Source organism: Oncorhynchus mykiss, chromosome 16, assembly GCF_057628025.1.
Source record: "Oncorhynchus mykiss isolate SJ-2025 chromosome 16, ASM5762802v1, whole genome shotgun sequence".
Lineage (NCBI taxonomy): Eukaryota > Metazoa > Chordata > Actinopteri > Salmoniformes > Salmonidae > Oncorhynchus > Oncorhynchus mykiss.
The window spans coordinates 27,028,279-27,048,037 of NC_143037.1; the positions used below are offsets into that span (position 1 = coordinate 27,028,279).

General features: G+C 42.3%; 1 protein-coding gene across 1 annotated transcript; it reads right to left on the reverse strand.

The window, feature by feature from the left end:
* Window positions 1-5,508: 5,508 nt before the first annotated feature.
* Window positions 5,509-18,961, reverse strand: pgap3 (post-GPI attachment to proteins phospholipase 3). The gene is made up of 8 exons (XM_021565445.3): window positions 17,620-18,961; window positions 16,880-16,977; window positions 9,820-9,972; window positions 9,546-9,608; window positions 8,715-8,776; window positions 8,234-8,370; window positions 7,808-8,012; window positions 5,509-7,474 (listed from the first exon to the last, which is right to left on the reverse strand). Exons 1-8 carry the CDS (start codon window positions 17,831-17,833, stop codon window positions 7,411-7,413), a joined length of 996 nt encoding a protein of 331 aa, XP_021421120.1. The 5' UTR covers window positions 17,834-18,961; the 3' UTR covers window positions 5,509-7,410.
* Between the last annotated feature and the right edge of the window lie 798 nt (window positions 18,962-19,759).

Sequence of the window (19,759 nt, forward strand, 5' to 3'; positions counted from 1 at the left end):
CTGTTATATAACTAAACTTCTGCGATTCAAACTGTCTGCATCTGGGTCTTATCCTGAATGCTGATAGATCTAGGCTCTAACAATGAGGCTATAACAATGATTAACTCTGCAAAGCGTTCTGCATAGTCTACTCTCCTATCACAGGTCTTGCTCAGCCTCAACATGGGTTCATGGTAGGCCTATAAAAAACCTGGATTTTAAATATAAAGCAAGGGGCACTATCCCACGGAAAATAAAAATATTAGTGGTAGGCCTATAGCTAAAGACCAAAAAGATAGAAGCGGTAGGTCTGTAGAACAAACAGCGTAAAGAGTAACTTTGAAAATCAAATATTTTAGGCTTAGTTAGTGAAATACGTCAATTCTGGTCTTCATTTTAAACGTTTCGTTACAAAAGTGATATGTTAGTCTTTTAGTAGTAAATTTCTCTTTTTGCCCCTGGCGGTTCAACTCTACCATTGAAGTTGTGACGTAGAAGCACCTTGAGAACGTGCCTCTACGTCATCTCAAGGGAGGGATTCGGTATGAAACACACTCCCTTCGAGATGCTGGGTGGTACCACCTCAAGGCTTCCTATAAAAGCAGGCGACAGCTCACCTTATTTCACAACGGTCTTGGCATATATTTTGCATTATGCTTCATTGACTACTGACATTAAAACACAATTCAAAAGGCAGTAAAGGCACATTTCCTCATATGACCAAATTCAAACTTTCGTCGATGTGCTTTTACTATCATGACACAAGGCGAGACCCAGATGCCGATACAGGAGGCGGAGTCTTACAATATGTATTAATCCAATAGGGGAAGGCAAGAGAATGGTTGTGGACAGGCAAAAGGGTCAAAGCCAGTTCAGAGTTCAAAAGGTACCGAAGGGCAGGCAGAATTAAGGTTAGGGCAGGCAGGATGATCAGGCAGGCAGAATCAAGGTCAGGGCAGCCAGGATGATCAGGCAGGCAGAATTAAGGTTAGGGCAGGCAGGATGATCAGGCAGGCGGGAAAGTAGTCCAGAGTTAGGCAGGAGTCAAAACCGGGAAGACTATCAAAAAGAGAACGGGAAAAATACACTGGTTGACTTGGAAGCATACAAGACGAACTGGCACAGAGAGACAGGAAACACAGGGATAAATACACTGGGGAGAATAAGCGACACCTGGAGGGGGTGGAGACAATCACAAGGACAGGTGAAACAGATCTGGGCAGATCAGGGCGTGCGGTAGCGAGGTGCTGGGGTCTGGCGAGGGTCCGCTTGTCGACGATACCTGGAGTTGGTCTTGAGAATAACCACTCTGGCTCTTCTCCAGAACATCTAAACATCTGGGCCGAGGGTACGCTGACCTCCTGCTCAGGGAAGAACATTTTTTATTATTTACACATACCCATTGATTTTTGAATATTATAACATATCTAATAAAAGCCTCATGAGCTTAGTCTAATTGTCATAAAAAACACATTTACATTACCAAGTACATTAATGGGGTAAACCCTACTTTAAGAGTATAGGTTGTTTGAGGGAAGGTTTGAATTGTAATAAAACCCATCCAATGTGAGTACATCTGTTGTTGAAGTACATTAGATCAATAAAGCTGCTTATGCTGAAAAGCCTTGTTAGTGTTAGTTTTTCGGGATTCAGACAATAGCAAATATTTCACTTAAAACTTTTTTTATTTTTTATTATTTCCCAGGGTTTTTTCCCAGAAGGTCTGATAATAGCACAAGTCCTGCCACCAAACATTATTACTGCGCATTATAACTTTATGAAATGGCATAAAACACAATGGTTGTCAATGGCAACCTAGTGTTTGGTTTTGAAAATGTTATACAGCTCTCTAACAGTTTAAGCTACAGACACTAGACCAACTGTACAAAGGTCTTACAATTACATAACTATTGTAGTTTAGGAACTCTAAAATTAATAAAAAATGCATACATTTGCATAAAAGGAATACATTTACCAGTACCTAACTAACCCCAAAGATGGATTTATTTGGATTTTTTAAAGAGGTTATAATGTCCTTTCTCCAGAACCACAGGACCAGTCTTTAAAAAACGTGGTATACAGCATCTATGGAGAAGGATTTCTCATCTGATTTCTCTTTGTGGCAATCCATGGAAATTGTCTTTCTGGACCAGTCGTCAGTTAAAAACTTCAGTATGAAACAACACTGTAGGAGCAGTTGAATCCGTGCTTCTAGACCAGAACCCTGGCCCCTTGGTGTGCACCTGTATGCTCGTTGAAATCTACAATGGCAATAACGACTGATTTTATTGGAGGTGCAGAAAAGGTGGATTTGGCGCAATAAACTTTGATTATTTCCAGAAAATAACATTTTTCCAGTAGCATGTAACTTTTTATTTAGACCTTTTTTGGAAGTACATACCAGCTGTGACGGCAGGATTGACAATAATTGATCAGCAAAACTCCATTCTTTGGTAAGTACCGAACATACTTTGACATTATTAAGCTTGAAAACCTGGTGAATGGCAAGTTGAATGTCTGCTTCCTATGCTTAAAGGAGAATCGCCATATTCAACGTCTCTGGTTCAGGTAGGCCTAAGTGATGTTCATGCACACTTTCTTTCACATTTACGTTAGCTGCATAGCTAAGCGTAACGTTTTCTACAGATAATTCATGCCAACACTGCCACTTAAATGTCTTGACATCGATTAACTAGCAGAACATTCATTCAAATAAAACGTACCTCTAAAGTACTGCCCTGTCTCTTCTCGAATAAAACCAGTGCACTATTTTCTAGTGCTGAACTCAAGAGCGCCCGCTGACAAGCTAATGGCGAGGTATTACACTACTAGACCACAGAGTTTCTGTCTTTGAGTCACCAGACCAGGGGCCTAATGTATAATTGTTGCGTAAATTTCTGAAAAGTCTGCACACATACAAAAATATTGAGATGGATAAACTTGGCGCATGCATGTTTCCCGTTATAAATCAGACCTGTTGTAAAACTGTGCATTGTTGTGGACCTGTCAGCAGAATGTTTGAATTCAACAATGTTTAATATAGACTTTTCCCGCCAACCTAAATATTATGGACTGCCTGCGAATTCTGAATCATAGTACTACAGGGCAAGGCTACTCAAAAAAATGCAATTACAGTACTTTACAGTAATATTTCTCATGTATTTTTGTTCTACTTGACCTGTCTTTTTTTTAAAAACGTTATAGTACTACTGATATTCACTAGTGGACTGTTGGGAAAGAGCAAGCAAGAAAGGCATTTCACTGTACTTGTGCACATGACAAAAAATTTAAACATAGGCCTACTTCAATGTAAAAGATCAGGTGTTAAATTCGACTGTATACCAGTATTATAAATATTATACAATGTGCTGCATATAATATGGCAAAACTTGAACTAGCCTATCTAATGACTAGGCTACTAGATCCAATTAAATGAGATGTGCATGGTCATTTGTTGTAGGCTATGGCTCATTTTGGGAATATGAACCCATCACAGCCAGAAAGGTGAGGAATATATTCTGCAATGGTTATGCAAATAAAATAGTAAAAGATTCCTATTTTTTACCCCCTTTTTCGATCTTGTCTCATTGCTGTAAATCCCCAATGGGCTCAGGAGGCAAAGGCCGAGCCATGCGTCCTCCAAAACAACACCCGCCCGCTTAACCCGGAAGCCAGCCGCACCAATGTGTCAGAGGAAACACCGTTCAACTGACAACCGAAGTCAGCCTGCAGGTGCCCGGCCCACCACAAGGAGTCGCTAGAGCACAATGAGCCAAGTAAAGCCCCCCCCAAGCCAAACCCTCCCCTAACCCGGACGACGCTGGGCCAATTGTGTGCCGCCCTATGGGACTCCCGATCACGGCCAGTTGTGACACAGCCTGGGATTGAATACGGGGCTAAAAGTAAAACACATTTTCGCTCCTCACTAATGGCAAATGATTGCATTCTTGTTACTGTTTTCCTGTTTTTAGTTTATCATGAATAAGCTTATCATCATATCCCCTATTTGCACAAAATATGTACATGCCAGCTTGCAATACAATATTTCAACCATTAGCAGATGTGCATACACATGGTCTAAACCCTTCAAACCTAACTCTGGACCTTGAAGCCAGTTCCACAGCATTTTTTCATTGTTCCCCTATAAATCAGGGACTGACTTAGACCTGGGACAACAGGTATGTGCAATTAATTATCGGGTTGAACAGAAAACCAGCAGTCTCCAGCCCTCGTAGGGTAAAAGTTGAATACTCCTGGCCTAAATTTTGTGGGGAGGTGAGAGCATTCTCAAGTCAAGTTCCATTTTTATAAATACCAACTTTTGTGTGAACTGGCGCATGCACATTTTGGGTTATATTTTGTACATACACACGGTTTATAAATAAGGCCCCAGGGCTCTTCAACCCTGTTCCTGGAGAGCAATGACCCTGTGGGTTCTCTCTCTAACCCCAGTTATTAACCAGCTAATTATTAGAATCAGGTGCACTAGATTAGGGTTGTAGTGAAACCTAGAGGACAGTATCTTTCCAGGAACAGGGTTGGAGGGCCCTGCACTAGACAATACCTCACCATACATACCCTTGTCAGTGGGGCACTCTTGAGGACTGGTGATCGACAACCATCAACCAGAAAATGTGCCATGTCTTATTACAGAAAAGTATGAGCCTTTTGGTTAAACCACTGGGGTAAATCTCAGATAAAAACATACCCTGGTCAAAAGTCGCGCACTATGCAGGGAATAGGGTGCCATTTGGGACAGACATAGTGCACTGTGTAGGGAATAGGGTGCCATTTTGGACACAAGTGCTTTAGTGAGTTGTCATCAGGGATCATTAGAACAGTTCCTGGAGTTACAGTAGTACAACATCAGAGGCCTTGTTCAGGTTGGTGCCACATAATAGAACATTGAGATAGAAATTGTGGAGAAGATATTATGATTATCTGTCAGGTAGACTAGGGATTGTGTCAGCTGTATTACTAAATTGTATCTAAACAGATTTCTTTGTTCTAAACATTTCACCTCTGAATATCGGCCAGGGTTCTTTTTTGTAACATCCTTAAATTCTAAGGTTGGTCGATTCAACACCAGGAAGAGATATCTAACTTTGTTCAAAGAGGTTATCAACTTGCTTCTGGACTGAGCAGAAGTATAGGTACACGGTTGTCATTTATAAATAATAAACTACCAGTAGTTTTCACTCTTACAATCACAGTAGGTAATATGTAGCCTAACAAGGTGGTATTATTCATATTTTTGGGTTGTTTATACTGCCATCTTGAGGCCAGGTGAGCTATTGAATATGGAACAATGTTGTTGATAAGAGATGTCTCCATTTTGAGATCATATTGTATAGAAACAGAGTCCTGTTTTGGCATTGCCTTCATTTTAGCTTCCAGTGAACTAAAATAACTCCCACAGTGACTAAAGCAAAGGGTTGACTTGCCTTGTTTTGGATTCAGACAATATCATAAGGTGAATGTCAATGGTTTATAAAAAGCACATGGGGAACAAAATAATAAAGCAAATAATATGATTCAGAACAAAACTGTTTTTAATCTAAGTCCTCTGTTACTATTCCTGAAACCCTCTTCCCCGACATATCACTTCCTCTGGCTTTCAGTGAAGCCACACACAGGGGGTCTCATATATATATATATATATATATATATGCTCTCTCAGCAATAACAGAACCTTGAGGAGAGGCATGAGCGACACATACTCTTCATTGTTCACATGCTCACATACAAAGGCGTGGACAGAATTTAGAATGCACACACACGGCTACATGCATACACAAAGTGCACATAACTATGGCACAGCAAACACATGGAAAGAGAGTCATACTTTGTATGAATTCAAGCTATTACAATTTAGTTGCCAAATGTTTAGTTCTAGAGAGCAACATAGGAAAGGCAGATGGTTAAATGTGGCAAAGGAAATGGTAATAAGTTACCAAGCCTACAGATTGTGTAATGGACATACACAAACAACAAAATGACAAGGCAGGGTGTTACATACATGTAAGGCAAAAGTGGAGAGAAAACATTCTCCAGAGTGGTGTGGTAGCATCTCAGCATCGAGTAGTGTGTGATATTGAGACCATGGGTGCAATGCATCCAAACACATCCAAAACTGGGGGCGGGGCACACACAGTAAACCAGGTGTCATCAGTCACCCCCTGTGTCTTACCCTCACTTGTTAAGTACAATAGGTTCACTGCACAGTACACTCCCCCTGTCCACAACTCTATACTTATATCCTATTGTCCTGCTCCCATCTCTCCTTCCCCCCCCCCCCCCTCACACAGAAAGGCAATCAAGGTGAATTAAAATAAGACTTCCATTAAATGATAACACACCCCCCCCAAAAAAATAAATAAAGTGATCATAACCGAGAAAACCAATCAACACAATGTCAAATAAATCCTAAATGGCAACAAATACAAATTCTCACTTGAAAATCCATTTTAAAAGAATATCAACTAAAAGAAGCAGCAATGGAAATAGCATAGGCGCAAAAATAAAGGTGAGATGGCGAGAGAGAGAAAAAAAGTCAGCTGGAATGGCCTCCAAACATACTCCCTGGTCTCCTTCCCCCACACTCCAGAACAATATGCTGGCACCCCCACCCTGACAGCGGGCACCTCTCTCCCTGTGTATGTAAGGCCACTTTTGGCACAGACAGACTTGGGCACATGCAGTGTTGTGCCGAGAGTGGATTCCACTTATGGGTGGTAGTGGAGCCATCTGGAGGCTGCAGCTTCTATAATGTAAACTTAAACCGTGACCTCATGGACAAGAGGGTTATGTTAATTAGGGCACACCGTTTCTCATTGGACAAGTTCAGATGGAACCTCTCCGTTTTAGACTACTTTCTTCCGTTTCGTGCCTATTGAACATGACCCAGGAATGAAGGCCCGTTTTTGATCACTTTCAAAATGTCTGCCCGATTTTGACACAGCTAATGTGTTCCGTGCCTGTTATGGGACTAACTTCAAGCCTACGATGCCTATTCTGTAGAGGCCTTCAATCAAATCGATATGCATGCGTACGATTGCCGGTGGATACCCAATGTGCATTGAGTCTACTGTGTAAATGTCCAGGATTCTATGAATCAATATAGTATTTAGATCAAGTTTGATGACAAAGGGGCCTTATTTCTCACTCTATACAAGGCAAAGCTTACTGAATGCAAACATCATTCAAGTCAAGAAAAATCTCATGTGAAAAATAAATACTCCAAATAATTTCAACAACCCCCCAAAAAACATGAAACGGTCAACAAAAAAAAGTCTATACTTTGATGGAATTCATAGATGCGCAGGTGCTGTGCAGGTAGCCATGGCGACTGAGCTCCACCCCATTCTGGTGTCCGGCTGCCTTGATTGGTGAGTGAGGAAAGAGGTGGGATTAAGTGGTGACGAGCTCCTGCTACTCCAGTTTCACACCAGTCTTCTCTGTGTTGAGTAGATGGAGACTGTCGTCTATCAAGAAACTGTCGAGGGGAAGAAAAAAAAAAAAGAGACAAAGTTGGTTTTGGAATAGAGGTGCAAAACAAATGCAAGCCTAGATGTTGGATGATGGTTGTGTAAAGGTTGAGGGGAAGCTATTGAAAGGTTTCAAGTGCTGTCCTTTTATGGATTATCCACGAGGACTACTTTTGGAGTAGGAAGAACATGAGTGAGCTCTGTTTATAGCTTTCAAAAACATGAAAAAGTGCTCTGTAGAGTAAGTGGGAGCAAGTATCCATTACAATGAGCCTGTCCTCCCCATTTCTCTATCTATCAGCTTCCACTGGAATAGATCGATAGACAAGAGGTATACGTGCCTGTAAAAGAGGAAATGCACAGGCACAGTGCTGAGGTGCCAGACTGCATGGGCATCCAGGACCCAGAACAGCGGCGGGAAGTCGAGCAACTCCAGCAGGGCCAGGCCATGGAGCAGCACCACCACCACGCCACACTTCCACCAGTAGGGCAGTGTCCGCCGGTTCTGCCAGCACCAACACAGCCACCACAGCAGGTTCACTATGCCTGTGGGAGGGACAGGGAACAGGAGGTGGTGGAGAGAGGCGGGAATGAGGAGAGAGAGGGAGGAGGGGGTAGGGGATAGTGTGGTAGGGAAAACGAAAGAGATTGAGACTGACCGCAAGTAGGGAAATGCTAAAGTGAATGTTACCATGGGAACAATTGACTAGAATTAAATATTTGTATTTTTTGCTTGTTATGGATTAAGGTACGGTTAAGGTACGTACCTATGGTGGCGTTGGCAGCCATGTTGTAACCATAGTCGAAGCTGACGAAGGTCAGGTAAGACACGTGGGAGGTGAAGGCCAGGATGAGCAGAACCCCTACCATGCTGGACACCCCCGGCCTCTTCAGCCCCAACGTCCTGGGGAGATATAAGGGTCAATGTCATATCATACACTGTCCTAAAATATAACCACACAGAGGTTAATAATCACCTTTCATATTTTCCTTGTGTTTACGAGCCATCTATTAACAAACCCAGGAATAAAGCACTTTATGGAAGGAAATATTTGTTGCCAACCGCAACAGCTATGTATGTATATTAACATAAGATAAAACATAAATATTATCACTCACGGCTTATTGAGGTCGATTCTATACTGATGCAGTTTGTCTTTGTCAATGATCCTTCAGTGTTTTTACCGTATGTCATAGGGGTTAATCAACAATATTTCTTGAGGAAAAAAAGCCTGTTTTTAAACTTACCTCACACAGCATAAGTAGATGGAGTAGAGGATGACAGCAGATGCACAGAAGTAGTCCATTTTCTTGAAGAAAGGTAAATACAAACAAATTGGCAAATATATATATATATTTGCTTATAAAACGGTTAGTTCTGCCCAACAACAAAAAACAGTGAAGAGATCACCCTCGACATCAAGGGATTGGTGATGAGGAGTTAGTTATTGACAACAATCCATGGCAAATGCCTGTTAACAGTTCCATCCGAATTATTACGCTGCATCCTAATTCATGAATTGAAAAAATGTTCATAGAAAATAAATAGGTTGTTTTCAACTCGTGAATTGAACACCACAAAATTGGTGACTGGTAGAGAGAGGTCTATCTGAATCGGACTGATGTAATCTGAGGATCATACATTTTAATGGCAGCACAAGACGACAATGTCATTAGACCCTAGAGTTTGGTTCATCTGATTAGCTAATTGCCTGTTTGTTATAAAAGATTGAGTGGAAGCTTTCTCTTGTCCTGGCAGATGGTTTGGCATTGAATGAATCACACTGTAGCTTAAAGTATGTTCTAGCTACCCGCAAATCCAAACTGATTGTCAGGGTTGGGGCTTTTATTCCATCCAAATTTCACTCAATTGAGAAAAGAAACTGCATTTCTATTGAGAAATGTGTCCAATTCAACAGGAATTGATTTCTACCCTGGTTTCTCAACGTATGCTATGTGTCACAGATGGCTATACCCTAATTGTAACACATGCTGTATTAACCACTTGCTGTATGAAGGTTAGGTAGGTTATGATTATTAGGCTGATTATGATTATTAGGTTATGGTTTTGACCATTACCTCGGTGAGATAGGTGTCCCGGGTGTGGAACACTGTGGACCAGAACCAAGCATTGAGAGAAACCTGAAAAAAAAGAGAAGTTATTAAAAAAACAAGTTTACATAAGTATATTTTAATATGAATAAGCAAAAAAGGTTAAGTTAAGTTTCTGAAAAGTTATGTACACTCAAATGCACACATTACAATGTATAGGAAAATGCTACAATGGTGTAAGTCTTGGTGGACCTCTGTCTTACACACGACACACTCACGAAACAAACACAGTCAAACACACCAGAGAGAAGGCGGTGATGGTGTAGTACATAGGGCTCTGGCGTGGCACAGAGCTGCGGTAGCGCAGCAGCATCAGAAGGCAGGCCAGGCCGTTGAGCAGAGAGGCCAGAGCAGATGCTGGCTCCTCAAAGCACAGGAACCGTGCAAATGGCCACTGTAGAAGAGAGCAGGACAAAGAAGGAAAGAGTGAGACAAAATAGAGTGAGTGACTCCTAGTCTTTCATTATCCCCATATATATAGCCTAGTGGTTCATTTCTAAACCTCTCCTTGAGTACCCCCAAATCGTTCCACTAATTTGATATATTGCAGTACTAGCGCACCTTATCCAACTAATCAAGGACTTGAACCACTTGAATTAGCAGGGCTAATACTGATCAAGGGCTGCTAGTTAAATAAAACACACACAACATACACTACCGTTCAAAAGTTTGGGCTCACTAAGAAATGTCCTTGTTTTTGAAAGAAAAGCACATTTTTTGTCCATTAAAATAACATCAAATTGATCAGAAATACAGTGTAGACATTGTCAATGTTGTAAATGACTATTGTAGCTGGAAACAGCAGATTTTTTATGGAATATCTACATAGGCGTATAGAGGCCCATTATCAGTAACCGGCACATTGTGTTAGCTAATCCAAGTTTATAATTTAAAAAAGGCTAATTGATCATTAGAAAACCCTTTTGCAATTATGTGAGCACAGCTGAAAACTGTTGTTCTGATTAAAGAAGCAATAAAACCGGCCTTCTTTAGACTAGTTGAGTACCTGGAGGTTCAGCATTTGTGGGTTTGATTAAAGGTTCAAGATGGCCAGAAACAAAGACCTTTCTTCTGAAACTCGTACGTCAATTCTTGAAATCTGAGAAATGAAGGCTATTCCATGTGAGAAATTGCCAAGAAACTGAAGATCTCGTACAATGCTGTGTACTACTCCCTTCACAGAACAGTGCAAGGCTCCGGTACACAACTGAGCAAGAGGACAAGTACATTAGTGTGTCTAGTTTGAGAAACAGACGCCTCACAAGTCCTCAACTGGCAGCTTTATTAAATAGTACCCGCAAAACACCAGTCTCAACGTCAACAGTGAAGAGGCGACTCTGGGATGCTGGCCATTCTCCCTCAGCAGCCTCCTATGATTGATACACTATCCAAAATGTAATTAATAACTTCACCATGCTCAAAGGGATATTCAATTTCTGCTTTTTAATTTTTTATTACCCATGTGAGGCATTGGAAAACCTCCCTGGACTTTGTCATTGAATCTGTGCTTGAAATTCACTGCTCAACTGAGTGACCTTACAGATAATTGCATGTGTGGGGTACAGAGATGGGGTAGTCATTCAAAAATTATGTTAAACACCATTATTGCACACATAGTTAGTCCTTGCAACTTATTAACTGACATGTTAAGCACATTTTTACTCCTGAAGTTATTTAGGCTTGCCATAAAAAAAAGGGTTTGAATACTTATTGACTTAAGAAATATCAGCTTTTCATTTTTTATTAATTTCGGCAGAAATTGTGAGTTAAATTGGTTCTTTATTTTTTTTTGCTGTAGAAAGACGCAAACAAAACGTGGAGCTTGCCAGTCGAGTGATGCTAGCCTCTTGTAACTACCCATCCCGGATCCGGGAGCGTTGTTATCAACTGACACGAATTAGCATAACGCAACGGACATAAATATTACTAGAAAATATTCATATTCATGAAATCACAAGTGAAGTATTTGAAACACAGCTTAGCCTTTTGTTAATCACCCTGTCATCTCAGATTTAGAAAATATGCTTTCAGCCAAAGCAAGACAAGCATTTGTGTAAGTTTATCGCTAGCCTAGCATAGCATTATGCCTAGCAGGCATTATGCCCAGCAGGCAACCTGGTTACAAAAATCAGAAAAGCAATCGAATTAAATCGTTTACCTTTGATGAGCTTCAGATGTTTTCACTCACAAGACTCCCAGTTAGATAGCAAATGTTCCTTTTTTCCGAAAATATTATTTTTGTAGCCAAAATAACTCCGTTAGTTCTTCACGTTTGGCTGAGAATTCGACCGGGAATTGCAGTCACGACAACCGCCGAAAAATATTCAAAATTAGCTCCATAATAAATCGACAGAAACATGGCAAACGTTGTTTATCAATCCTCAAGGTGTTTTTCAAATATCTATTTGATAATATACCAACCGGGACAGATGCCTTCTTAGTAGGAAAGAGAGAAACAATGGCCGCATTTGTGTGTTACGCACAAAACACTAAGAGACTCCAGCTGACCACTGACACAATGTTGACGTTCAGGCTCATTTTTCAAAATAAAAGCCTGAAACTATGTATTGTGACACTAGACACATTAGGGAAGCCATAGAAAATGAATCTGGTTGATATCTCATTCACTGCTCAATAGGAACGCAGCGCTTTCTAAATCAGAGTCCCTTCCTGATTCGATTTTTCTCAGACTTTCGCCTGCAATATCAGTTCTGTTATACTCACAGACAATATTTTTACAGTTTTGGAAACTTTAGTGTTTCCTATCCTAAGATGTCAATTATATGCATATTCTAGCATCTGGTCCTGACAAAATAGCCCGTTTACTTTGGGAACGTTATTTTTCCAAAAATGAAAATAGTGCCCCCTAGAGTCAACAGGCTAGCTAGCCTTTGATGTCATGGCCACGAGTGCCTCGAGGGATAGGAAGAGTTTCGCTGCGGGAGAAACTGAAGTTAGCGTGAGTTAAAAGAAAGGGAAAAAAGGGTCTGGGAGTAAGGGACTGTCTGAAAAGTGTGAGAATGAAAAATAAACCGAAAATTTCTGCATTGATTGGAAATATAGGGACATTTGATAAATCTGTGGAACAATGGAGTTCTTACACAAAACGTTTTGAGTTCTTTGTGTTGTCAAATGGAATTAAAGCAGAAGTCGTTGTGCCAACATGTTTGACTGTTATGGGAGGAAAAACATTCAATCTACTACCCAGCCTAGTAACGCTTGAAAAACCTGGTGATAAATAACATGATGAAATTGTGGCTACCTTAAAAGGACATTCTCCCAAACCACTGATGATCGCAGAGAGATTCCAGTTTCATAAGAGAAATCAAGAGGAGGGGGAATCAATCTCACAGTTTGTGGCTGTATTGAAACAATTATCTGAACACTGAATTTGGCCGATCAATGAGCGACACTATACATGATAGTGTGTGGCATGCGCAGCGAGGCAATTCAGAAACGCCTTTTGACCGAGAGTAACTTAACATTGCAGAAGGCAATAGAAGTGAGTACGTCAATGGAAATGGCAAATAAAGACGCACAACAGCATAAGGTGTCTACGTGGTTAAAAAACAAGGCAGGGGGTGGCAACCCATGCTATCGCTGTGGGAAACCAGGTCACCAAGCAGAGGAGTGTTGGTGCAAAGACAGACTGCAGAAGTTGTGGAAAAAAGGGTCACATCGAACATGCGTGTAAAAACAAAAAGACAATCAAACAAAAGTACTGAACAAAGGAAAAGCGACTTCAGGAAGTACATAAAATGGAGCACACAGAGGATGAACAAAGTGATACCCTGTCTGAAGAGGAAGATTTTTTGCATGTTTTGTCCCTTTCAGACAAAGAGCTATTGACCAGATACTGAGCGGACTCACTGGGGTCCAATGTTACCTCGATGATCAACTCATCACCGGCAAAGACGAGCAGGAGCACCTGAGAAACCTGAACGCTACACTACAGAGATTAGAGTACGGTCTGAGGGTCCGGAAGGACAAATGCGAGTATGAGTACCTCTGTTGAGTATCTGGGCCACGTCATCGACAGTTCGGGGCTCCACAAGGCGCCATCGAAGGTGAAGGCCGTTGCGGAAGCTCCATCCCCACAGAACGTGAGTCAGCTGAGATCATTCTTAGGACTACTGACATACTACGCAAAGTTTGTGCCAAACCTAGCTAACATGTTAAAGCCACTACATTAACTTTTTAACAAAACCAAACAGTGGAAGTGGACAGACAGACGTGAGGAGGCCTTCAAGAAAGTGAAAACAGCCTTAGCTCAGTCAGAGGCCCTAACCCACTTCAACCCCAACTTGCCATTACAGTTGGCATGTGATGCATCGCCTTATGGCGTTGGTGCCGTTGTCTCACACATCATGCCATCAGGTGAAGAAAGGCCAATTGCTTTTGCATCACGGACCTTAAGTAAAGCCGAGAGCAATTATGCACAGATAGAGAGTGAAGCACTCGCCATTGTGTTTGGGGTTAAGAAATTTAATCAGTTTCTGTTCGGCCGACGATTCACACTGCTGACGGACCATAGACCCCTCACCTCCATCTTTGGTCCCCACACCGGCATTCCGTCGCTTGCAGACAGCCACATGCAGCGATGGGCGTTATTGTTATCTGCTCACCAGTACGATATCAAGTACAGAAGGTCTGAGCAGCACTGCAATGCAGACGGCCTCTCAAGGCTTCCCTTACCTGTCGCACACACTGAGCACTCCCAGGCTGAAATCTTCTACTTCAAGGAAGTGACAAACGCCCCAGTTACATCTGTCCAAGTGAAAAGGTTCACCCACACTGATCCAGTGATGTCTGAGGTCATGGACATTGTCACTCGTGGAAAAGGAGAAATCCGGACAGCCTACAACCTTACCTAGTGAGGAGAAACGAGCTCACAGTTCAGTTTGGATGCTTGCTATGGGGTTTTTGAGTCATCATAACGCCGCCACTGAGAAGGCAGGTCCCTGAAGAACTCCATTCAGGGCACTGTGGCATGGTGTGAATGAAGGAGATTGCACGCAGCTACTTTTGATGGCCAGGTCTGGATGCAGCTATCGAAGACAAGGTCAAGTCATGTTCTGCATGTCAAAAGATGAGGAACCTACCTCAGCTAGCGCTACTACACCCATGGGACTTCCCAGAGGAGCCTTGGCAGCGAGTCCACATAGACTATGCAGGCCCACTGGAGGATCGTATGTTCTTAGTCGTAGTTGACACACACAGCAAATGGCCTGAGGTCACAGTGATGAAGAGCACCTCAGCGGAGAGAACCATCGAAGAGCTACGGTCAATCTTCAGTCGCTTTGGCTTGCCAACGCAACTCGTTAGTGATAATGGCCCCCAACTGGTGTCTGAAGAGTTCCGGTCATTCACGGAAGCAAATGGAATTCAGCACATCCAGTCAGCGCCGTATCACCCTGCAACGAACGGCCTCGCTGAAAGGTTTGCCCAAACGATAAAGTCTAAACACCTTCCTGTTAACCTACAGAAACACTCCCCACGCTACAACCAAAGTGGCACCCGCGTCAGCCATGATGAAAAGACAGCATCGCACGCGACTCGACATCCTGAGACCTCCAAAGATGAGACAGGTTGTACAGAAACAACAGAGAGCACAGGTGGAGACAGAGCAAAGCAAAAGACAGAAGCTTTACATACCCTACATTACTCATCTCATATGTATATACTGTACTCGATACCATCTACTACATCTTGCCTATGCCTTCTGTACCATCACTCATTCATATATCTTTATGTACATATTCTTTATCCCTTTACACTTGTGTGTATAAGGTAGTAGTTTTGGAATTGTTAGGTTAGATTACTCGTTGGTTATTACTGCATTGTCGGAACTAGAAGCACAAGCATTTCGCTACACTCGCATTAACATCTGCTAACCATGTGTATGTGACAAATAAATTTGATTTGGAGAGAGAGTTCTTGCTCAGAACTACTGCAAAGGTCCAAAGTGGATACCAGCCACAGTGGTTGCACAAACAGGGCCTGTGTCCTACACAGTTCACACACCGGAAAACATAATCTGGAGGAGACACGTAGATCAACTGTTGCCAGGAACCAACCTCAGAGATGACTCATGTCAAGTGACAAACCAAGATCAGCTACTGGAGACCTACCATGACTACGACCTATCACCTGAACATCCACTGCAGCAACCTACAAATGTGGAAAATGCTCCAGACTCACCTGAACCAGCCAGAGTGCCTACTCAGGGTACCTTTTGCACCCGAGTCTGGGCATACACCATCACCACTCACTCAGAGATAATGTTACTGTAGACTCACCTGTATGTCGTCATTACCCTGCAAGAGAAAGACGACCCCCTGACAAGTTGACTATTTAGTTCAGACTAACCTCCGACATTGGGGCAGAATACACCCCTGGGTTAAGTCTGGGGACTGAGGCAAGTCTACCCTCTATCCCTAGTTTAGAAAAGGTTATTCTGAAAATATCATTTATTTACATTAAGAGAACTTATATTAAAAAGAAAACAATAGGCAAAACAGTGAATATTTACTTTTTCCTTACGAGTGATCAAAGGCAAAGGGGGAGGAATATGTTGTGTATTGATATTCTAGGTTTGTCCCTTTAGGGCACCTGTAACCCCTTGCTTACCTACGTTGAAATGCTTGGAATGTTCTTCCTGTGAAACGCATTAAACAATGCCCACGTTAATTTCTACTCCCATCTCATGTCCTGTCCTTATATTAGTTGTATAAGTAATACAGTGTGCTATACAACAGAAATCTCTAATATAAGTCAAATAATTTGATAGGTACCTGGGGCTGAGTCAGTAATAAATCTGTGGAACAGTTGAATTAATATTACCCGTTTCTCTACAGATAGCCAGCCTAGCTGCTTAAATTGCTTCAGTACAATTCTCACCAGCTTGTTTTGATTGGTCTGTAGCTTATTCTTTAGATGTTTGGGTCTGCTGGTTAACCATGATGTGCACACAATCAAAAGTGACACTGAACTAGCACACCTGCCAGAGTCCTTAGCGTGTCACTATCCAAATATTTGGATGTCCCAAGCTAGGAATTTACATTTTTTGGTTTAACATTGTTAAAACCTTCAGGACCAGTCTCACCGTTTAGGTACCTATTCAGTTCACACTCATGGTAACTCACCTCAGATTTTGTGCCCACTTTGACACTAAAACCGAGGGATTTGGTTTTTCTAAGATGCAGAAAAAGGTTGTTATCCGAAAGCCATTTATTGACACTGGATAACTCTGCACTAAGGATCTCACGGTAAGGTTGACCAGAGAATGCATAGAACCATACCTTTCCATGGAACTGTGGGATGCTGTAGCCTTCAGCCTGGTAAAGTCCCACTGTTTGCCACATGCACTGGTACCGGCAGTCATCACGACACGTCCAGCCTGGACAAGGGACAGAAAGTTGGAGTTAGACAAATACATGTAGTAAAGAGAGCACACACAACTAAATAAAATGGGCAGTGTTCAAATACAACAGCCTATGGGTTCACTCTTCTTTTTTACTCTGCACTTGCTTAGCAAAGAACTCCAACTTTCTGTCCCTTGTGGTCGTTCCTGACAATCTACAGCAGTAAGCCAACTTATCTGATGGAACACAACACCAACACAACACCAACACAACACCACAACATCTCATTGAGAGTCTGTAGTTAATTGATTTGACAGAAGCCAAATGGGCTACGGCTTGTTGCATCACAAATAATTCATTAGCAGCACCAATTCAAATGCTCAACTGGCTTCAAAACTTCACGCAGTACCTCGTGCAGTGATCACCAAAATGGAACACTGTCTGTCTGAGTATACGAACAGCTAACCAATGCAGAACAGCCAAACATGCATTTAAATGACAGCAATATGCATTTTAAGCATTTCTCATTTCCACACTGATAACGAAATTGGTTAGCTAGCTACGATATCAGTGGATGCTGCTCTAGTAGTAACGTTAGATGGCTGGCGACTGGTTCCCCAGCGCGAGCTAGCTGGTTTTTAAACTTCCAGAACGTGGCAGCGGCAGAAAATCCTCACCTGTCAGCGCCATGTAAGGCGCCTGTGTAGACTGAAAACCTCTGAGCCGAGCTCCGGTGCAGTTGGTCCGGACACATTGCGTGACACAGTCTTGGTAAACTGGCTCCTTGTCGCCTTGGGAGGCATTCACAGCAGTCGCGGTGAGCAGGAGAAGAGCGACGATTGCCAGGGCAGAGTATATGACAGCTGTGCAGGGGGGCAGTGGCGAGGCCATGGTCGTAGAGTTGGCACGGGGTAGCGACCGCAGCGAAATTTCATGTCACCCAGAGCCGACAACAAAAGGCCCAGCTTTCCATACCCAGATCACCAGAACGTCATTCCACCTGCGGTAGTTGAGTAGGTCCCGAAGTGTCTTTGCGGATCACTGCCCTATGGGTCCACTATGCACTGCTGTACTTTTCACCCCGCTCCTGTCGTGCAGTTTTCCAAATTCCGGACCAGGAAGTGTGAATAAACATGCGCACTGCGCATGCCGGTGGTTGATAACGAAAAAAAGACTCGAGTCAAAGATTATTTTTTCTAACTAAACCAAGAGACCATAGCAGGTCGTTTCCAATAGGAGCAAATGAGTCATAGTGGGCAGAGCCAAGCATGAGTTCCTATTGGCGTGACATCTGCATTTTTCCGTTAGGGAACGCCTACTTTAAAGTGCTCTATTCGTCTTTGCGCACCTTCAAAACAACGCGATATTTTCAAAATCTACTGTTCATAACAGATTTTGGTTTTGGGAATATTAAACTGCCTTGAGATCAAATGTTTCATCGATGAGAACATGCGCAGAATGTCGGCCCAAATCCATTTCGATTCATCTTCTACCACTTCGGCTTCCTCTCACTACCATATTGTGTAGTGAGTGGAAATGCAAGCGGATGCTTCACATTTATACATCTGTCTCATTGTTCTATCTGTGCTAAAATACCACAGAATGAGTAATAATACTCGTAAAATTTAGCGGTCAAATAGGGAAATGGTTCCAATCGTTTTTCACCGTGGTAAAATTGGTTTGAGTTTCGATATTCGCCATACATTCGGACCTTCAAACTTCAATAGGTCGCGAACGATTTCAACTACATACCTCAGGGTTGGCTCTTTATGAAGGAAAAAAAAAAGGTGTACAGTGTTGCACAGGTCTTATTTTCCCGATTCCACCCCGAGTTTCAATCATCACAAGGCAAAGGTGTAGGCAGCCTGGCACAGTCAATGCAACTATACTGAGCAAAAATATAAATGCAACAATTTCAAAGATGTTACTGAGTTACAGTTCATATAAGGTAAACAGTCAATTTAAATACTTTTATTAGGACCTGCAGCCATGGGTGGGCCTGGGAGGGCATAGGCCCACACACTGGAGAGCCAGGCCCAGCCAATCATAATTTGTTTTTTCCCACAAATGGGATTTTTACAGACAGGAACCCCACCCAACCAAATTCTCTATAATGACGTTGGAGGCAACTTATGGTAGAGGAACTAACATTCAATTATCAAATCAAATTTTATTTGTCACATACACATGGTTAGCAGATGTTAATGCGAGTGTAGCGAAATGCTTGTGCTTCTAGTTCCGACAATGCAGTAATAACCAACGAGTAATCTAACCTAACAATTCCAAAACTACTACCTTATACACCCAAGTGTAAAGGGATAAAGAATATGTACATAAATATATATGAATGAGTGATGGTACAGAAGGGCATAGGCAAGATGCAGTAGATGGTATCGAGTACAGTATATACATATGAGATGAGTAATGTAGGGTATGTAAACATTATATTAAGTGGCATTGTTTAAAGTGGCTAGTGATACATTTTATTACATCAACTCCCATCAATTTCCATTATTAATGTGGCTGGAGTTGAGTCAGTATGTTGGCAGCAGCCACTCAATGTTAGTGGTGGCTGTTTAACAGTCTGATGGCCTTGAGATAGAAGCTGTTTTTCAGTTTCTCGGTCCCTGCTTTGATGCACCTGTACTGACCTCACCTTCTGGATGATAGCGGGGTGAACAGGCAGTGGCTCAGGTGGTTGTTGTCCTTGATGATCTTTATGGCCTTCCTGTGACATCGGGTGGTGTAGGTGTCCTGGAGGGCAGGTAGTTTGCCCCCGGTGATGCGTTGTGCAGACCTCACTACCCTCTGGAGAGC

What these genes read in the sequence shown, in the direction of transcription:
- pgap3 (XM_021565445.3), bottom strand. Translation starts at nt 17,833, where the DNA reads ATGGCCTCGCCACTGCCCCCCTGCACAGCTGTCATATACTCTGCCCTG. An exon ending in CCATCACCGCCTTCTCTCTG is followed by an intron (nt 9,609 to 9,819) that starts GTGTGTTTGACT and finishes CTTTTTTTTCAG; the next exon opens with GTTTCTCTCAATGCTTGGTT. An exon ending in GTGCATTTCCTCTTTTACAG is followed by an intron (nt 7,475 to 7,807) that starts GCACGTATACCT and finishes TCCCCTCGACAG; the next exon opens with TTTCTTGATAGACGACAGTC.